The sequence below is a fragment of the Habropoda laboriosa genome, unplaced genomic scaffold (genome assembly GCF_001263275.1).
Source record: "Habropoda laboriosa isolate 0110345459 unplaced genomic scaffold, ASM126327v1 scaffold28, whole genome shotgun sequence".
NCBI lineage: Eukaryota > Metazoa > Arthropoda > Insecta > Hymenoptera > Apidae > Habropoda > Habropoda laboriosa.
Window position 1 is genome coordinate 1,266,572 of NW_017100174.1, and position 22,307 is coordinate 1,288,878.

Genomic DNA, 22,307 nt, shown 5'->3' on the forward strand with positions numbered 1-22,307 from the left:
AAAAACACATCAACCCTCTGTAATCTGATTTTTCTTCGCTCAGGAGGAGATAAATTTCGGATCGTTCTTTTTTTTACAGTTTGCCGGAAGAAGCAAGAGTAAATGTGAAAAATAAGAACTGTAATTATCATAAAAATATAGTGCAATAGTATAAAATTAAATAAATAAAACGAGACTATAAACTGTAGAGAAATGGATACGCAACTTCCAAGTCTCATTATAGATTAAAAATGATTTAAAAAATGTAATTATTATAAAAAACATTGGTTGGTAATAATGTAACAGTGCAACAATGAATAAATGAAACGAGACAATAGGCGTTACAGGGGGTTAACGATCGAAATGTTTTAATTAAATAAAAAAAAAAAAACGGGAGGAATAAACACTTGTAATATTGTACACGTTAAAATTGATCGATCGTTTGTATTTACTTTTGTCGCGCAGATTTGAAACCGTGCAATGGGCATCGATAAGAAGGGGGAAAATTGTCGAGACAGGTAATGGGATTGTAAAATCGTCTGGAGAGGATGAGGGAGTAATTAAACCGTACAAAATCGTTGTCCCCGAATGGGAAAAGATGTCTGAACAGTTGTATCGATACCGTGGAAGCAGCCCGAGATTTCCTTTGAAATACTCCTCGACGTCGTATCTAATTTACGGCGTGATAGGAGTCTCAAACGATCCAACTACGGTTTACGACTCGAACGATACCTTGCTATTATTTCTCGAGAGTCGTAAATTTCCTTCCTGTTGCATTTCCCTTCGCCGATGCGCCGCAGTGACTATACGCTCGCGCGCCACGAAAAAGTACCGACGAATGCGTTTGCCTAGGCACCCTATATGCAAGCCAGAGGTCGTTGACGGGACTGCGGAAAGCAAAAGGGTGTTGCATCGCGAGGCTCACCGCGAACGATACCACGCGTGCAACTAGCATTCACGGGGAAACGCGGCATCGCCATCGGTGAACATGTAAAACAAGTCACTAGGGATACAGTTGAAACAGAAACGGAGACTTCTATCCCGTTCACTTTTATCGAACTTCTTTGGAAAAATATGAAAATTTCCAACAGGAGAGAAAGAAGAACAATTTTCAATGTTGCAATAGTAAACGAGAGATATAGGAAAGTAGAAAAAAGGGTAGGTATATATTTTCGTAGAAGAAAAAGAAGTATGGTATGGTAGTTAATTAAAATTGCAAGGAAATAAAGTCGAAGGTAGGGATATTGACGGTGAGTAATTAAATTAGTCGAAACAACATCGACGGCGAATGAAAGTGCATCCCTCCGATCGAGGTATCTCGTGTTATCGCGAAGAGATGGAGCTAGGATCCCAGGCAGCCCGGGGCTCGCAATCACCGCCGTGGAAAATCGGTGGTGCAGCCGGCGTTCTAGCGCGCGGATCCATAGGGAAACTTGGCGAAGAGGTGAGAGAGCGCGAGCGGTAACACGGAGGGGGTTGCAAGCCGGTAGGGATGAGTGCACGCGCCCGTATCCGGAGACCAACGAAGTGCGCCGCTCTCGGCCGGTAGGTGCGCTCGTACTTGGTGCGCCGGTTGGCCGGCCAGTGGTGGGGAGGGGTGGTACGGTGCCACGTGACCCGGCCGACCAATGAGCGCGGCGCATAGCCGGCGTCCGGCACATGGCGGCGCGCCGGCTTTAGCACCCGCAGTCGCAGTACGTCGCAGTCAGTCGCAGTGGTAACACGAGCGAGAGGGTAGTTGCACGCGCCTGCCTTCGAAAGGAAAGATCGCGGTGAGGGGGAGAGAGAGAGAGAGAGAGAGCGCGAGCGTGTGAGATAAAGAGAAAGAAGGAACGAAAGAGAGAGCGCGGCGCCCCTTGCCTCCGTTTTCAGTGCTGACGAGGCTCCCAAACGTGATACACGCGCCGTTACGTTACGTTACGTTACGTCGTCCCGTCGAAGGGAGAGAGCGAGAGCGAACGAAACGGAGAGAAACACGCAGAGAAGAGAGGACGAACGAACGAAAAATTGTATCGTGTAAAAAAGATACGCGAACAGAGAAAAAAAAGAAATACACGAGCTACGGCGACGAGTGACGATTTTGACGGTTGCAAGTCGTGCTCGTAGAAGAAGAAAAAAAGATAAACACGAAGTTCTACGAACTACAAGTTCCGACCACAGTGCGAATATCGAGAAGGCCATTTTCGTAGCAGCACGGCTCTTTGCACGCGGTGAAAGAAAGCGCGCGCGAGTGAGAGACTGATCGAACGAGAAAAGGACGTGCGATTCGTGGTGGACACGAGATTACGGGCGACCATATAGTAGCCCACACGTTTCCAGTGTACGAACAACACTCACGGCGTGCGTTCCTCAGTACACACACAGGCGCGCGGACCGCAGAGGACCGGACGAAAAAGGAAGAAGACAGAAGTAGCGATCACCGGCGAGTCGACGATTTTATTTTTGTACGGTGCATCGTTGTTTTTCCTAAATACATCTCCTCGTGACCGCGCACCACAGAGGAGCAGTAGACCGCCCGGTTTCTTGGTGTAACATCAGGCACTGTATAATAGTCCTCGTCCTAAATAATCCAGTGTGTGTGGTGTGCACGCGCGAGCGCGTGTGGTTCATTGTTTTCCGATCGTTTCAAATTAGACTCTGTCGCGAGGAAAACCTTTCTGTTCGACACACGGTTCAACCGTAACGATTCAGCCGACAAATTCGACCGAGAGAACAACGTATATAACAGAAGAAAAATAAAAGATACGGGCTGTGAAGAAAGACGCGTATCATCGTCAAAGGGAAATAAGAGTGAGAATCGGTGAATAAAAAGAAACTGTGATTTTACGTATCTGTGTGCGAACGTATACGCGTACATTTTGACTTTGCCGGTGTACGACATAACGCGAAACTTTAGTCGAGCGACATGCCGACAAGTTTGTTCAGCGAAATGGACCGCGGAGCAAATGGCGGTGGTACCGCTTCCCTCGAGGATCAACGAGCCCTGCAATTGGCGTTAGAATTATCGATGCTCGGCCTCGAGGGTACTCCCGGATGCCCGGGCACCGGCACAGGAACCGGCACCGGAACGGTCAACGATCCGGATCCCTTGCAAACGACACCAGCAGGCGTTTTCGAGGAGGCACGTTCGAAGAAGAGCCAGAATATGACCGAGTGTGTGCCGGTGCCTAGCAGCGAGCACGTGGCAGAGATCGTCGGCCGACAAGGTAAGCGCGAACATAACCTCCACTTCCTTTCGCGAATTCGTTCATTTCGCGATCTCCAACCTTTTTCCGCGCTTGTCGTATGGAAACATTGATACGATCGTTTAAATGTATAACTTAGGCTCGAAATATCGATAACGATTTATCGGCGGACGATAAATTTTATAGTTGTAAAGTAAACTTGAAGAGCCGTGACTCGATAAATCGTGATTGTAGCCAGGGGTTTAACACGAAGGCCTTGGAATCGTATGACTGGCGTGTACGTCAACAAAGATATTCGTTGTACTCGTATAACCGATATATATATATATATATGTGTAAAAATAACTCTTTCCAAAGTGTAATTTATATACGGTTGGTGAATGTAGAATATTTTTCTTTCTTTTATCGACAGTTTCATTTGAATAAACGTCAAAATGTTACTACCTACATGTCAGAGATACATTTCTAAGCGTACGAGTGTTACGTTTACGTAAGTTGAATTCGCACAGTACGTTATTTCGCATTCCTCGTTACCGGAATCTGTCGTGTATAGCACCACTGACAGTTCATTGGCACGGGCGTGAGCGTGCCGCGAGAAACGCGGTATCAAGTAATGGTGCAATTAAACCAATCTAACTTCGAAAAGCGAATTTGTTTGGAAGCCTCGGCGGAACGTCGTACAGTGAACCCTGTCGTAGGTCGTGGTCGTTTGTCGGCTACCTTCATGGTGAGGTTAGTTTCGTGCTCCATCTTGACTTCACAGGGTGAATTAAAAAGTAGAGACAGAGAAGGAAAAATCGTGCGAACGTCTCTCTGTTTCGATTGGCTGCAACTGTGACGATATATCGTGTTCTTGTCTCATAAATAAAGAATCGTCGTATATCGTGTCTGGGTGTTTCGAGACCGATGACATTTTCGTAACCTTCGCTAGCCGTCCGGGCGTTCCTCGGAACGGCAAAATCGAGCACGTCGTTCTTTTATCCGTGCCGCGACCGTCTTGGTATACTTCTTTTCTCTTCTACGCCACGGTTTCCAGGAAAGGTGTCAGGAATAGCGAAATCATACTGTGTGTGTCTCGGAACACGAGGCTGCCGGCTGCATCTAGAAATTCGCATGGCGCGCGTTTACTGGAATTCATCATGGCGGATATAAAAGTATCCTAGAATTTTGAACTTTTAACGAAAGAAAGGAAAAAAAAAGCAGAAAATGTTAATCGACATTGATATTTTCAACGTGCGTAAATAACGATTTATTCGTTATTTTACTTGTATGTAACGGTAGTGTTACAGAAGGTTTACCAAATGTTAAATGGTAATTGTTGCTATCTCGTAACGTCGCGATTAAGCAATGTTTACGGTGGCTGTAAGCCGGCCGTTCGCCAGAGGGCACGAAATGTCGACGACCGTTAAACTCGGGGAATTTCAAACAAAACGTTAGGGTGGAAGTTTTACGAGCACCTTCCTTCCTTCCAAATGTCAAAGCACAGTCAGTCGGATACAAATAAAAATAACAGACACGTACGTGACTCGGACGCTACACACCTACTTCCGACCTTTTTTTTTTTATACCGCAATATCCACTGCTAAAGTCGTGTTCAATAACTCGTCGTCTTTCGTTTCGGTGGCCGTTTCATTTGGCCACGGGTGAAAATGACAATTTTCATTCTTTCTTCCTTTTTTTCTCTCTCTCTCTCATTCGCTCTCTCCTATAATCCTCGTTTCATTGAGCATCGCGAGAATAAGAGGATCCGCGTGTCTGAACGTAGAAAACCGTCATGCTTAACGAACGCGTTTGTGCTCTTTCTCCGAGCGTGCACCGTGAAAAGATAATCTTTTCCATTGAATAGCAAAACAGTCGCTTTTATTGACCGATCCGTGCCGCCGTACATACTTACGTACCTATCGGGACACACGATACAGGCAGTTCCATGACGCGTTTCGAAATTGAGAAAACCACGGCGGCCACAGCGCGGCGCCACGTGGCTTGCCATTTAAATCTTAACGTCTGTCAGAGATCGCGCGCGTGATAAATAATCGCGTAACTCCGATCGCAGTCATCAATACCGCGCCTCCGGCCGGCTTATCCTTTATCTACGCTCGTGAGATTCATGCTTTTACCGATTAATCTCGAAGATTAAAAACCGACTCCTCTCTCTCTGTCGGTCGAGAGTACACTCTCGTTCGTATTATATACCACCCGTATTTGCATTTTTTTTCTTTTTTTCCCTTGACTGAACATGTTACAATTTAATGCGTCGTTGAAAGGAGAAAGAGAGAGAGAGAGAGAGAAAAAGGGGGATGGTTGGTACATCGTGATTTGACTTTTCTTCCTACCATTTTCCATATTGCTGTTCGATATTCCGGTCGTGGTTGAAAGTTGGATGAAATACACGATACACATGTAAATATACGCGGAAGAAACGCATCTATCGATAGCACGTGCCGTCGATCGATCATCTACACCTCGTTCTCGGTCACCGCCGCCGCATCTGTCGTCACGTAGAAATGCGCGCGCAATTAACCTAGCTTGATACAGTTTTGCAAATTCAAAATTGGCCACCGGCCAAACGAACCAGCAGTACTCTATGCGTATATGCGTCAAATACCTTACCTCTTGTATAAAAAGAACCAACACACACACGCACACACAATTCTCTCGTCAGTTTAATCTGCTTATCCTTAATATTCTTACAGGCTATAATTCTACGTATTACTATCGTACGATATCAACGGTCGTAGAAATCGATAAGTCGGACGAGCCACGCTTAGTCTTTGTTTTTCACTCGAGTTCAATGTCTCGCGTGCTTTATTACACCGACATCGTTTTCCATGGCTCACGAGAGCAGGAACGTCGCTCCCTCCTTCTCCTCTTCGATACCTGCACGATAACGTTTTATTATATCGGAATATAAACGTAACCGGGGAACATCGCGCGTACGTTCCCGATGCCTAAAGCATTTCACGATAGAACGGAAAACGAATGGCGTGTTCAAAAGGAAGCCGTATGGTGCTTGCTCGCCGGTCATCACGTGGCCCCAGCGAAATATCGACCGTCCAATAACATTAGACACGGCGGACACTTAGAACGGTGTCAAGACTGTTCATGTTTTAAATTCAGTGCCCGCTACGGATTTCCGTACGTGCTTATCGTCCCTTCCGTTCTCGCTCGGGCTTTCTCGCATCCTCTTTCCTATGCGCTCGGACAATTCGCAACGTTGAGAACCGCTGACGTTGTCGTGCGACCGAAACGCGCGCGCGACTGCTGCACGATGCTTCTTCTCTCTGCGTGTGATGCGCGCGCGCTAATGATTATCGTGTGTGTATTTCCTCTTTTTGTAAAACGATTTTCATTATACCACAGGAGTTTCATCATTTTTGTAAACCGAGGATTAAATTAGACGGCGAATTTTTCCTGAATTGGCGTAACGCTTATGCAGAACCGACGATCAGGAGAGGCAAGGTTACACGTCGATAAATGAAAATGTAGGAAAAAGATCGTTTTCTCTGGAAATTTATTCTAGACAGTGGTGTACAACTGGTATCAAAGAAGCATGAAACTTAACCCTCTATGGGCCGAATTTTTTTCTCCACTATAAAAAAATGTATGTAACGTAAAATTAAGAAATATCGTCCCATAAATACAGAATAACAATGAATTCAGCAGTTTCAACAATTTTATTATAACGAATACATATTGTGACTTTGAAGTAACAACGGTTATCAAGAAAGTTACTGGTTAATAAGGAGACATTGTGCAACAAGGCGTTTACGAATACATATTGTGACTTTGAAGTAACAACGGTTATCAAGAAAGTTACTGGTTTACGCCATCTTGTGCAAAAAAGTTCAATTATTTAATAAAATATCGATATATTAGTATGTGACCTGAAAGTTACACGGGGGCCCATAGAGGGTTAAGATGCGAGATAAGGAGGAGGTAGTAACGCGGATCTCGTGTTCCTTCGGTGGCATTTTCGATTATTTGCGCCAGATAGGTGGCTCTCGATAACCGTGAATTATGATTTTCCTCTCTTACATAAAATCTGTCTACTTCCTGCTTTCCCAGACGCACACGCCACTCCGCACCCCTTCGCCGCCCAGCCAGCCGTAGCCCAGGGTTGCGGATCTACATACTCTCCAACGAAGCCAGCCCGTTTTCTCTCTAACGTTGCATTGTGTCTCGTAGATCGGGCCACGGTTCGTTTTTTTCCCTTCTTTCTTTTCAAGCGGCTGCAGCAGCGCGCGGCCCGCCTCGGAACCAGTTTAACATACCTGGCATGAATCATTGCTATAACGCGACTGTGTTCCCGCACTCTCGCACGCCTAAATCTCTCGCTGCACGCTGCACTACGCTGATTCCTTCGTGTACGTGTATACACACGACGCACATTTACGCTATATGGACAAAAAGCGTTGTTTTTTTTTTCAGATTCGAACGTTACTTTATTGTAACAGAAATGAAAACGGCGAAGGATAATACAGCCGTTCTGATAACTGATAGTTCAATTTTACACGGTATTCGTTTATTCGATTATTCTACGATTGAACGTTTTGCATTGAAAACGTGTAGTTTGATAATTTCATAATTTACGGACGCTTTCTTTTCCACTCGTTTTATTCAACTCGTCTCGATAAGCGACTACATTTTTCGTCCCTCGTGTATTTATTACTAATAGCACCTAATAAACGTATGATAGACTGAAATTGAGCTTATCACGCTACACTTCGTTACTTTAACTCAGCACACTACGCAGATCGAACTGTTATACGACCACTTTGCTTATTTTTTCGACCTGCTACACTTTCAGACCTCGTACCGCTTCCAAACTTTCCGCCCGGAGTGCATACACGCACGTGTAAACGTGTGTCTAACGAGGGGATCGAGCGTGTGGACCCGAAGCAATCGTTCATTTTTAACGGGAAGATCGGATCTTTCTGCGGAACGTAATCGTGTCGATTCAATAACGACGTCTAATGAGTTTGATACGCCGTTCCATTATGAGGATGTGGCTATTTGTTGAGCATTTTCGCTCGATTCTCGCTCCTTCTCTCTCTCCCACCTAGTCGTTCGTCTTACTCGTACTCCTATCCTCTGTCTCGCTCGCTCTCCGCTGTGCCTCTGCTGATTCTCTTCCCCCCACCACCGTCCCCGTCGCTCCGCGATCTCTGCCTCCTCGTCTTTCTCCGTCGCTCTTCGTTCGTTCTCTTTCCGACTCGCTCTCCTGGACCGGAAGTTGTAATGAGCGACTCCGTCGCCAGACTCGTCGCCTCGTGTCGCATCGCGGCGAACGATGACGTTACTTTGGAAACATCACGGCTGGTTATCCAGGTCGTTAGCTGCAGCGTCGCGTAACGTGAACTGTCGCGCCGCTACGCTACTGGCCACACACAACCGTGTGCGTGTATGCGTTTGTGTGTAGGTAGGTACCGACGGAAAGGAAAAAAGAAACGAGAGGAAAAATGGCTGTTTTATACGTCGTTGAAAACAGTGTTTCTATCGTTCTGTTGGACGGTAACGACACGTGCGAACGAAACAACACCGGTTACACGGCCAATGTGTTCCAGACCGCGAAATAGAGAGAAGATCGTTGTTGCTGGAAGCGCGAAACTTTCTCCGTGGTCGTTGGAGAAGCGAGAGAGGACGCGTGCCAGCTGCCAGAGGACAGTTTTGTTTGTTTAGCGAAATAGGCGAACGCGCGGTTATCGAGGCCTGTCGTTTATTTGTAGCCGGCACGCGAGATAGACGTTCCGAGCGTGTATTTGTTGTTCGTCGAGGATATATAACTGTAACGAAGGAAACGTTGGCTCAAGCGTGTATATATGTATATATGTATGTATAGGTAGCGAGCATGCTGTAGAAGTACAGTGCTAGGCCGTGTTCTGGGCTTCTGTGGATCGCCTTAACGTATCGTTTCTCGATGGTTACACGGGGGGGAAACGCGGTGGTAGGAATTTCAAATGGTCGGTAGGGGACGACATTTTTTTATCGTGCACTAGCACGTGCCCGTTGCTCCCGCCAGGTCAGGCTCATGCTACTTTTTCCAACGAAATGGAAGATTTGTGTCGACGATGAAACCGTGTTAATAGACCCGTACAGAACCCTAACGCTGTTCACGCGTCTTCGTAAAAAGCAGCCACAGTACATATACCGGGAGAATCTTTTCCCAGTATTTTACGACTCGTTCGCTCGGTGTGGTCAAACGCCCGACTACGATCGTTTGGAGTGGGGGGGCAGCCGGGACCCAGGGACTGTTTGTGTATAAGATTTTTATTTGCTCTTCACGAATTTACAACGGTAAACTCACTTGTGTTATTTCCCATAGATAAAACACTTTTTCAACAGAAATTTTGTCGATCGATAAATACCGTAAAATTTACTTTCCCTTTTTTTCAAATTTGCCGCCAAATCTCGTACTTTTCGAAACTACAGGTTATTCTTTTTATTTTACACTTTTTTCACGTTCACATCTTTCATCCTTTGCGACGCGTCGTAAAATTATTATTGTTGTTACAGAATCGTTACAAAAATGCGTTTTTACGTTGCTTGCATTTTTACTGCACGTTAAGTGGTGGATCGAGCCATATTTGACCGCGAGCAAGGTACCAACTGTCCCCTTTCAAAGTTTCCCGTAACGTTCGTTTCTGCGGTTCTATAGTGTATTCGCGGTAATCTGCTGTGTAACGCGACGGTAGCGATACCTACAGGAAGAGGAAGGAAGCAATTATCCGAAAAATGATTTCCAGCTTGAACATAGACGGATATATGGTTTCAGTCCCACACACACATATATGGGGCCTTGACCGTGATCGTTTTCGAAAGTTCGTCCCTTTTCTGTCGGCCGTAGAATCGGCCACAAGATTAAGAGTTTCCGCTGGCGAGAAGAATTTTAAAAGCAGTGGGAGAGAAACTCCTCCCTGAATGCACCGTCGCGTCGCGTCGTCGTGGTCGTCGAATTTCCTTCTTTCGCCGCTGACGACACACTTTGTCACGCACGCCGATTGTGCCCCGACATTCATCTCGTTCCGTTGGCACACACGAGGCCGTGGAATCGTTCGCCCGTTCCTCCTCAGTTCAATTTGCGGGCGAGGATGTCGAAACTTCCCGCGCTTTCTCCGTCCGACGAAACCTTGAGCTTCGTCACCGGCGTCGAACAAGGATGCACGCATTATCGCGAACTCCGCGCTGAAAAATTCTTCGTTTCGAAAATTATTCAAATTGCTACCTTTAACCCTCCTAACCGTGTTCCCCCTTTGGTAACAGACGTTGAATCTCTTTCTGGTTTGTCATTAAAAACGGTTCGTTCTTGCGAATGTGAATATGTAACGGTACAATTACAAAATGAACAATCTCTCGATAAATAAATTATCGTGTTCCAAGTTTTGGCTAACCAATGACGAGTTAAGAGGTTGAACAAGAAAGACGAAGAAACACGACTACGTGGTAACGATTTAGTAGCATGTCTGTTCTACTTATTACGTAGAACGAACCTAACCTAACTTATAATATAGAACGAACTTAACCTAGCTAAAATATACCATCTCTATACAAGACGTTCCTTCCGTGTATAATAAATAAATAAATACTCATCTCGTAAAGTATCGGGTGTTTGTACTAACACAGCTACCGAGGAAGTTTCATCTAAATAGAAGAGCACAGCACTTCACACGGTTCTCTCCGGCAGACAGTTGTCGTTCGACGTCGAATAGACTGGAGAAAACACGACGTGTTCCCGAATGAACTTCATCTTTTGTGTATTTCTCGTTGAAATCTTGTCCATAAAGGAAGGAAAACAGGAGGAAATCGGTAGTAAAGCAGATGAATAGTGGTAGTGGTGGTAATATAGTAGCGACCCGTGGAGAGGACGGTGGTTGTTGCCTTTGTTGGCCACCGAAGCAGCTGCCGACCCACACCGGGTCTCTCTTTCCGTTCTCATACTCGAAACTCGATCGACACTTAAGCCTCGCAGGAAGAAGAGGGAGAGAGTGAAGTAGAGAATACGCGAGGTAGACGATGAATATCGTCGAGAAGAAAAAGAAAGAGGTCCAAAAGAGAGGATTGAATGGGCAAGGGAGTGAGAGAGAGAGAGAGAGAAAGAATGGGTCGGCGACCGTCGACGATAAATTTCGACGAGCAAGAGAGAGAACCTAACCTTTTACCATCGGTTGAGAACCACTGGAGGGCCAACGTGCCCCCGCCTAGCAGATGTTTACAGCGCGTTGGCTGAAATGAGCGGTTTTTCTCGTTTTTTATTTATTCTGTCTGCCATGTGCACTGACTACCCTCGCGCAAGAGGTCGCTCGCCTCCCGAACCGCCCTTCGCTATCTCCACGAACTTTGTTTCTTCTTTTACGAGTACCGAAGAGTGGCTGGGCCCTCGTCGTGTGCACGCGGCTCCTCGAAGAATCTCCGAATGCGTAATTTCCGTCGGCTTATCCCGTAATTTATCGTCGCGGGTTTCTCGATTCGCCGTGATTCCATCGCTGCTGCGACCGCGCATGATTCAATTGCGCGGCGTAACGCGTGACAGGGGCACGCTGGGTTAGCCAACCAGTACCTAACCTCCAATTTACACACGGTTAATTGCTGTCGTGTAAATCGAGATTAAATGTTTTTTGCGGGGAAGAAAAAGGGATGTAGAACGTATATTGTAAACATTTATTTTTTAACACTAGTTTTACGGACATTTCTTATATTTATCTATCTCTACGATCAAATTGAAGCGTGAACGAAACCGCAGATTTTCTTTAGTACGTTGACTGCCACGTTGGTCACCTGTGATCGGAGATGGTTTCCTCGATGGGTGGTCCATCCTTGGTCCTATTCTTTTTTCGCTCTTTGTCAATGACAGAGGTCGGACTGTCAGCTGGCACTTTTCCCCGACGACTGTACTGTCGTCCTCATGGAGCACCAAAGTACCAGTGGGCAGACTCCAAGCTTTCATTGATTCTATTCTGGAGATCTTCGCCACCTGGAAGCTTGTCACTAACTTATCCTCTTCGCGAGAAGACCTAGTCTTGCTTCCCAGAAAAATAAACTTCGGATAAGTGACCACAGGACGAGATGGAGAGACACCGTCGAAGACGCGTCACTAAACCCTTAAAGCCTTTGTATCCTCCCTCCCCTTCAATGAAAATTTTCTTCTGGCCTCCTGCGCGAAACATACAAATCTGACGTGGCAGTTATCTTATAAACGAAACTACGTGATACTACATATTTACATAAAATTTACAGCGAGCCTAAGTGATGCGAGAGAATTGTAAAACGGTTTCTCTAATTTTCCCCGTGAAATTCGAAATTTGTCAAAATCAATCGTCACCGTAAACCTAGCGTTAACAACAACAAAGTCGTATCTAACGAGTGTGTAAACAAACATAACGCACACCGTTAAGGTGGATTCTAACGTACGCGAAGGTGTGCACAGTCTGTGCAAGTGAAGTTCCCGTTGAAGTGGCTCAAAGCAGGGCGTGAATCGACGTACGTTGAAGCGGTCCGCGGCTAAGATGCGAATTTCATTGAACGCAATTATGCATACCGCATAATTTCGCGTGCGCACAGTCCGAGGCGGCGGCAGCCGGTGGATTCTTTCGGAATCGAGGCCCCCGTCACGAGTTACAGCTCGGCCGCGAAATATTATTCTCCGATAAAAAGAGGGAAAAAACAGAGAAAAAAGTGCGAGCAGCGACGCGCATGTATAATTATATACGTGTAGTAATACGCGCGCACGCGGTCTCCTGTGGTAATTGCGTTCTTCTGCATCTACTCGAAAGCGAGTGTGCACGACCTTGAATTAAATTATGCTGCACGCGACTTTTATTACATTCCCATTCAAATGACATCCGCTAATAGGGACGTCAAACTTCACCGTAGGTCAGGCGACCGCGGGTTTCGTCGTGTCTAGCACAACTTCGGTTGAGAAAGTATGCTTCGTTCCTATCTGCTGGTTCTCGATTTTAATTTCGAAGTGTACATGCTCTGCTCGTCCGATGGACGAACGTTACTTCAACGCTCGATTCTCGAGAGTTACCGCGCTTTCCTAGTAACTTAATTGCAGAAATATCGTAAACTTCTTCGTTTCCAATAAATAGGTATTATGAAAAAAATCTCTGCCTTTCGCTACATTTTCGTTCTTTGTATTCGACCAATTTGGAAATTAATATCGCAATGACCCATTGAGCGACGCTTTGCTCAGGTAGAAACCCGAGGCAGTCGGTCTGGATCTTGCGTCTGCCGAACCGTGTCCTTCGTACACGAAGATTTATTTAAACGTTAAAGTAGCAAGAATAACTTTCTGTGCCAACAAAAAAATTGTTTATGATACTTGAACCTTCCTCGGTGGAATATTCAAAAAGATCAGATCCGTACGATTGATAACTCCGGACGTAAGAATTCATTTCGGTGGTGAGGTTAATGCCGAAAGCAACGAAACTTAGCTGTTCTTCGTCTGAACCGAATAATCTTCCATCGAAAAAGGTTCACTTTTTTCTCAATTGTCCATCAGTCGATCGATTTATCGGGACACACTGTCTACGGTCAGGTCTGTGGGGCAACAACGAGAATCTCGTGGATCCTGCGAGACAGGATGAGATAGAATTTCGCCCCCGTAGGGCGTTCTCGAGTGGCCTCTCCGATCGGAAGTGGAAAATGTCTTTGTTTGTTGCACACTATCCTGGCCGCGGCCAATACTCGAGGATACACCAAGGGGGCATATCGAATATCCACCGAGAACGACGTGCACACGAGCGGACGGCGAGGGTTCATTTAACCTCTCTCTCCTCTCTTCGTATTCGTCGCTTTTCTTCTTTCCTCCACCGGTGGCCTTCCTTCTCCACCACCTCTTCCTTTGTCAGACCTTTGTCCCGTCTCCTTTCTTTTCCTCTCTTTATCCTGGGAAGAGGAGGAGGACGTATAGTAGCGGCCGTTGGAGTGCGTCGTAGCGCAGCCATAGTATATACCAGGAGTTCCTCCTCTCATCTACGTATAGAGCCGGGCTTGGCGAAATTCCACCACGATAGAGGAACGTCACGCGTCGTATGCAACGATTATTCGTCTGTAAACGAGCGATTCCCTTGCAAAACGTCTCTGCGTGCGATGCTTTTCCAAGTGTATCGTGTACAAGTAGAGAATGGACTAGAGTAGCCGATCTTTGCTGCTCCTTTTTCTTTTTTTTCCCTTACAGTACAGCACTTGTTACGTTCCGTTTGGTAGCAGAAGTATTGTGTTAGCTATCGAACACTTCTAACGTATACGTGGTATAAGCTTCGATTTTCTTTTTAGCAACATGTGTACAGATATAGGTGTACATAGATAGGGAGAGACGATGCATCGAAGGTATGCGTGTTTTTGTACCGTTAATCGTCGAAACGTCGCATGAAAGATCGCGATTCCACGGCACACGTTATTATCGAGTTTCCTCGCCACGCATTATTTCATGCGTAAAAGCGGCCACGGGACCTGGCGGCGCTTTATGGAAAGAGTACAAAGAAGTGTTATTCGAGCATCGAGCAAACCTCCTCGGTCTCTCCACACACTCTCTCTTTCTCTCTTTTTTCCTTTTTCTTATTCTCCTGCTTATTTTTTTCGCTGTTCCCTCTGTTCGTACGTACAACGGTGCACATCCTTTCCACGATGCAGCACGCACGAGTATCCGATTATTCGAAGACCGCACACGTCCCGGGAGGAAGTGGTTCGCAACCGAACCACCTACACTTTGATGCAACGCGCGTGTAGCACGTATAGAGGAGAGAACGTATGCAACGGAGTAAGCATATGCACGAACACAGACGACGACTACTTGAAGAGTCTCTCTCTCGCTCCATTTGGCCAATCCGCGTCCCGTACACTCGGCTCGCAACAATGCACCCGACGTGGCACTTCCGTCCGGACGAGGAAAGCGTCGCCTCGGTTGCGGCTGTCAGTCGAACCGTTCCCGCCGATCGACACCATGGAATTCGACCGTGGAAATCTTCCAACTGGGCTCTGGGTAACCCCTTAGTTTCGGCACCTGTGCCAGCTTTGCGCGCTTTGAAACGAGGCGCTTTCGGTTTTTAGGTCCACTTCTGGGGAGTTTGGAATTATTGTCGGTGAGAATTTTTTTTAGGAAAGATTGAAAATTTTTAGTATTGAAATTTGTTGACGTGAAAAATCTGGGATTTTAGATCGATGGGAAATCAGAGAAAAGTTTGAAATTATTATCCGTGAGAATTTTTTAAGGAAGATTGAACATTTCTGAGTTGAGAAATTTTGTAATATTAAAATTTGTCGGTATGAAAAATCTGGGACTTTAGATCGATGAGAAATTAGAGAAAAATGTGCAACGATTGTAGGTCAAAATTTTTTAAGAAATATTCAAAACTTTTGAGTTGAGAAATTTTTTAGTATTGTAATCTGTGGAAATGACAAATCTGGGATTTTAGATTGATGGGAAAACAGAGAAAAGTTTGCAACGATTACCCGTGAGAATTTTTTAAGAAAGATTGAAAATTCTTGACTTGAGAAATTTTGTAATATTAAAATTTGTTGAAATGAAAAATCTTGGATTTTGGGTAGATGGGAAATCAGAAAATTTTGAAACGACAATCCCTAAGAGTTTTTAAGAAAGCTAGAAAATGTTGTATTTAATTTTGCACTACTAAAATCTATAAAAATGAGGTAGAATTTAAATTTCGGGAAATTTAATCCATGGGAAATTTTTTTAGAAGAATTTGTGTGAGGAGTTTTACACGTTTGGTGGAAAAAGTTTGAAATGACAATACCTGTGACAATTTCTAAGTCGATATATTGAAACGAGGTAAAATTCGATTTTAAAACGATGGGAAAATTGGAATTCTGCACGCGAATGAAGATGGTAGATACTTAAGTAGAATGAATGGCATCTGTAAAGAAATTAATTTCGTTATTTCATCGATTAAGAAATTGTTGTAAAATGGAAGGCATAGTAAATATAAAGTATAATGGCGGCATAAATATGGCCATTTCGTATGCAAAGAAGGAAACGATAATAAATGTTACGGTAGTGTTATCAGCTGTGCTATCAGGAATCGGTGAAACGTTATCGGTAAGTTGTTAGGTCGATACAAGTGGTTCACATGTAATCGATTTCTCTTGAAGTTCATGGAAAAACTGGTTCCACGTTGATGTTACATCATGTTGACATTAATTAGCGGCGAGTTAATTGTGCCCTCTATTTTTATCGTTTCTTAAGGATTCGAGTTAAAAAGGAGTTCAAGAAATACAGGTTCATTACGCTCGGAAGTTGTTGAACCTGTAGTCATTTTTTTATTTAATTATTTACTCTATTACAGTATTTATTATTGTAAATGAAACAGCAATATATCATTACTGCGATTGCGCTTCAATTCTTATTTAATGATACCAGTAAAACTGGTAGAAAAAAACGAAGATTACCCTCCGAGCAAAGAAATTTCTTTTTTATTCGCTCTGAGAAAAAAAAAAACTAATAAATCGCTGAATCGAGTACTTGATCAATTTTTATTTAATAGTAACCAGTAAAACAGGTAACAAAAAAAGAAGAAAAGAGTTACCCTCTAAGCGAAGAAATTTCTTTTTCATTCGCTCCAGAAAAAACAAGAAAAATTAATAAATCCCTGAACTGAGTACTTGATCATGCCCGACTTACCCATCGATTCAAACCGTCTTAATTACACACCTTTTTATACTACACAATTAATCTCGCATATTATTCAAGAATTTCCCATATAAGTAGAATCGGGCTGAAACGAAGTAAACCTGTAGCCACAACCAATCAGCCTGAAAACAGAAACTCGAAGGCAGCAGCATCAGTTGGTGATAAAAAACGGACACCTACGTACTAAACGATCCTAATTACCCGATGCACCGATGACAAGGTCCCGTATCTAGCGAACGTTGCTCCGGATTCAGAGCATTCGAGACGGTGAGCGCTGATGGCAGCGATGCAAAAACCGCCGACAGAAACGCGGGTAGACCTCACGCGGTGATTTCCGGCGAAGCTGCGCGAATGAATTTTCTCGCTGCTCAAGGAAAAACCTCGACCTCGCTCCACGGGCCGACCTTTCCATCCTGGGCGAGAACCGTGTGAATGTCGAGCGTGTGGTAGCAACCAGCCGCGTATATGCAAGCGAGTGAGCGAACAAACCAGCACCAGTATGAGAGAGAGAGAGAAAGAACGTGGTGAGCCTTCGTAGTACGTCGAACTGTGACGTAGTCGGCGGTGCGTGTCCTAGGTCAAGATTCAAGACTGTGTCTACTGCTCTCTGCTCGACCGTTTCTTTCTAGCCGAGGCTGCTGGAGGAAGGCTTCATCCTTTCGCCTTCGTTCAACCGTGTGTATGCGTGTGCTCTTCGACTGGTCTCTCCTCTACAAGTCTCGCTCTCCTTTTATACACTCACACACGTTCAACGATTGAACATCGAGAGGAGAGTACCTTGCTCTCCCGCTCGTTCGCCAGCTTTCTTTCGGTCTTTCCGATTGCTTTTCGTTACTTCTCTCTCTGTCTCTCTTGTGTATTGTACGTACACTCTTTACCTCTGTTTTTCTTCACATCCTCTCGTTCCTGTATTCGCTCTGGGTCCCTTTATCCTTCGTGTAAGGCTCGTCAGTCCACTCTCGATCTCGAAGAGGCAAATCGTGTCCCAAAGTTTTTTACCTGGACCGAGTTTAATGAAATTATACGGACCACGGGATCGAACGTTCTCTCTCTCCCCTTCTTTATCCTGGTATCGGCAGAAGGATGGTCTGCTGCGAAAGCGCGCCCGTTCCGTGTTAGCCGGCCTTTAAAACACCGCCGTGAGGAGTTTTATGTGTACGCCGGCGCAAGGCAGCGGACGCGCGCGCGTTACGCGCCGTTCTTTTTGGTAGTGTGTCATCGGGACGCGAACCTGTCTCTATCCCTCTGTCTTTCGAGCGAGCGGGCGCGCGCGCGCGGCGTTTTTGATTGCCCCACGATGAGCTCGAGGCGTTCGAGGTTTAATCGAGATTCGCCTTGCGGTCGGACGCTTTCGCGTTCCTTGCCCCCTTTCGCGGTTTCGACTTTCGGTCTTGCAAAATCTTTGGCCCACCGAATCTGAACCTTATGCTCTTCGCCATATTTCTTCTCCTTCTGCGTTCTTCTTTTTGTTTTATCGGTCGTGGTACGTAACGTCAGTTGAATTATGCGTAAAACGTTTTTTAAGGAATGCCTGTGGAATGGTAGAATTAGATTACAGCTGCGGTTGTAATCGATACAGTGATATTATGTAGTATGCAATGTATGTAAAATTTCCATTTTTTCGGGCTTAGTACGCCGCCTTTAGTTTGTCAGATGCGTCGAAGGAAAATACATCTGTGATTTTTTCCCTTTCTTATGCCAGATGACAAACTTGTCTTTTTTAACCCTTTCGTGAGCAAATAATTTTTTTTAATAATTTGCGTACTGCGAAAGGGGGCATCTTTTCAACTCCTTTGGGGCCAAATAATTTTTTCCAAGAATTTCCAATGCACGCTAAATTCAGATCATTTTTTGTCGACTATTCAAGCGGGAAGGGTTAACCCTTTGCGATCGGTGCCGCCATAGTGGCGGCATTTCAATTTTGTTCTAGAAATCGGTGTCGCCGCTATGGCGGCATGATCTTTGTTTTGTCAAGTATCATACTTTGGAAAATTACAAAAATTAAAACGTTTTATTTTTATGCACTATAACTAGTATGTATTAAACAAAATGTATCAGTTTCAAAATATTCTGTTTTTCAATATCCTTATATATATAATAAATCAACTATGCAAAAATAACTTTAAAAATCTAAATTTGCTCCGACTAGCTGATAGTCCCAACCAGAGAAATGTGCCGATCGCAAAGGGTTAAAAGACGAGACAGATATCCCAAGAATAAAATCGAGTAATCGGTTGAATTTGTTGGGAAAACCTACTCGATGATGCTAAAAAGTTTCAACTACCGCACGAATGACACGTTCATTAAAAGTATTCGACTATCTGAAGCACTATTGGTAACTCTGCTTGTTTTCAACGAATCTGTCGAGTACCCCAAAGAGCACTACAATTAAAGCACAGAAAGTTCCTCGGTGTTAACAATCTTATTCCCCTGTGTGGAGTAGCCTAGACCATTAATATTCCTACTAGAAACTTCGACACAAGCCTGTTTATTTAAAGAAATTCCCTAATACATCACACCAAGGCTGTCCCATCTTCGAAATATCCATTTCTTCTTACGAAATCCATCTTTCGAATCGTCCTTTTCTCGAGCAAACAGCGAACTGAACCTTCCAAAAAAAGAATATCGTCCAATCCATCAATGGAGTGCACAAAGTGGACACACGTAAACAGAAACGTTCGTATCGTCGCTCGAACGTGTAACGGTGGAAAAAGAGTCATGCTCGTGCATAGCACGTGTGTTGGACGGCAACGTGTAACGCGTTAAGGCTGTTACGCAATCGCAAAAGTCGCGGAAAGGGAAAGCGGTGACAGCGGCGGTGCGGCGGTCTAACGAGAGCGCGCGAGCTAATTCGAAAGATACGCGCGAGAAGGGAAGGGAAGACGAATCGCAACACGGCACTGACCCACTTCCGTCTGCCTAACGCCGGCTTTCCTGGCCGCTAGAAAAACGCGGGAACCGCCGCGCCTTTGTTCGTGCCGCGCGATAATTAACACGCGGCGACAAGGTGAATTACGCGATCTCCTCGAGCAAAAGCGCGGAAACAGAAACGCGGAGAAAAAGTGTCGGTTCCGTGGCTTTTCCTATCCGCGAACCGCCTTGCTCCAGATAACTTTCTTCGCGTTGCATAATCCTGCTCGCCTTATCGTACCCCTTTTGCTTCCAACGTATCGAGAACGGAGGGAAAACACTGGCGTTGGTCACGTTTACTGCAATTATTGTAAATAAGGATGGTTGTGAATCTTCTTACTGTTGCGAACGATTTGTAGTCGTGCTGTAATCGAGAAATGCTCGTTACGCGATAAGCGCGACTGATAGTTAATCGTCGAAATTTGTACACGATTGGAATAACAACAACGATGAAAATATTTGACATATTGCTCTGATTCATTGTAGCATTCTTACGCAGAAGAAATGCTTAAGAACTTTTTTATTCCCACCTATTTGGCAATATTGGGAAATAACGAAGACTCAATGCGGTGTCGTAAGACGCTTGATGTAATTGAAGTTTGAATATAAATTCATCGATGAAATAGAGAGGTTGAATAAAATAGTTCGAACACCTTCCAAAAATGTTCTACCGTGCGTATGTACGCAGATAAATATCGTAATCAGCGTTCTGTGTACGTTCAACAAATAGCCGGTGCCACGGCGAAACTGATAAAGTCGCGGTCAGTTGCAATTATTCCGCGGAGAAATTCTGCGCCGCATTGTAGGTAGGTGGAGTGTCTATACACGTAACGCGATCGGTATTAAGTCTACCCAGAACATAACGCACCACTCTTTTCTTTACCGGCGTGCTCGTGAATAAAATAAAGTTCGGGGACTCTCTCTCCCCTTCGGACTGGTTGCCTCGCAATTTATTCGACCAGTATCCCCGGGGTCTTCCCTCTCTCTCTCCCTCACTCTTTGTCGCTGGAACGTTTAAAAAGCGAGCAGGAAACATTGGAAGAGACGGTCGGAGTCGTTCCGCGGGCGAAACGAGGCCCTTCGACGAATAAATTCTGATTTTATATTCGGTTGGAAATCAGATTACGCTAAACGCCTTGCCTAACGACGTCGCCTATATCGCGTGGCCCGTTAACGAGGCTACGAGAGCCGCGGAGAGGATAAAAGGAGGCGCGGCGTAGCCTCGATTCATCGTTAATTGTTAGCGGGACACTAACTATGTTAAAGCTCACGCCGTTGCGCCACGTGATTCGGTTTCTCATCGGACATAACCACGGGCTACTTTGTCACGGTCTGTTGTCGCTTGGAAAAATTGATAGAGTTCTTCGTAATACTTTGTGAGGTATAGTCGGTGGAAGAGAAATTATGTAGCGGGACCGAATTGATACGGCGACACTCGGAATTGGTACGAGATATTTCAAATTTTTGGATTGGGATGAAACAAAGTGAAAGTATACTTTATATTCTCAGGTTTCTTAAGCTCGAATGTGTAAATTTTGTCGCCTGATCTGATATTTCTTCCACCGACTATACGTATTCTAGCTTGGAAATTAGAAGGACCAATCGGTTCGTCGTTCAAGAAATTTTATTCGTCGGGCTTAATCACGTGGAATAATTCTCAGGTAACCCATTTTACCCCGTACCATTCGAAACGCTGTTCAAACAGAAAATTTACTTAACCACTTAGCGTCTCTCCCACCGTCGAAACGATTATCGTGCGATTCGGACGGTAAATGGAGCAATTCATGGAAAAGCAAAGACCTACCAGATAAAGGAATGTGTTAAACACACAGCATCGAGGAGAAACCGATGCCTCGAAGCATCGGTATACCTTGGTTTCTTCCAAATTCCACAATTAACGCACAAAAATGGCCCGCGTTCCGGGTACCCGTTTCTGCTTCCCGGAACGGCTGGCCGATTTATGAAACGCCGAACAGGAGGAGAAGAAGAAGAAGAAGAAGGAAGGTTCAAGAATCTTTCTCTCCGCGTACACCGGTATAAATCATGGGACACAGTCTCCTCTCGGTCGGCGTTCGGCGCCGAAAAGGGGAAAGACGATCGTGACGAACGACGGACGCACCGGGCCCCGTGTCGAAATTTCACGCGTCTGTTCTCCTTTTTCCCCCGTGAACGCGACCCGCGTGTTCAGGATACGGCGCCGCGACCAACAGAGAGGTGAAATGATAACGACTCCTAATAGGCTGCGAGAGAAGAGAGATCCTTCTTTACGCTGTATCCTGTACACGTGTGTGTATATCTGTGCCTGTGTGCACAAGTTGTGCGCGATCCTCGTAGACAAAGAGGTCGCGGACCAGTGAAAGAGGTTCTCAAACTGGTCGCGAAACGGCCTGCTGGGCCTGGTTCTCGCGCGTTTCGTTCCTTTGTCCGGTCTTTTGAAGAGCCGCCACGAAGGAGAGCAGCTCTCCTTGAGACAAAGCGCACGCTGCTGCCTCCTCCTGTGGAAGCGTCTCGTGTGCCCCTCCCCTCCATTCCTCCGCTTCTTCTCCAACGTGTTCACCATTGCTCTCCCACTTTCTGTCGGTTCACCA

At 45.3% G+C, this 22,307-nt stretch overlaps 1 protein-coding gene across 1 annotated transcript in view; it reads left to right on the forward strand.

The window, feature by feature from the left end:
- The first annotated feature begins 2,884 nt into the window (after window positions 1–2,884).
- LOC108578768 (RNA-binding protein MEX3B) overlaps window positions 2,885–22,307 on the forward strand; it is a 61,074-nt gene continuing 41,651 nt past the window's right edge. The window contains exon 1 of the mRNA XM_017942157.1: window positions 2,885–3,185. Coding sequence (XP_017797646.1) covers window positions 2,885–3,185 — 301 coding nt within the window. The remainder of the gene's footprint in view (window positions 3,186–22,307) is intronic.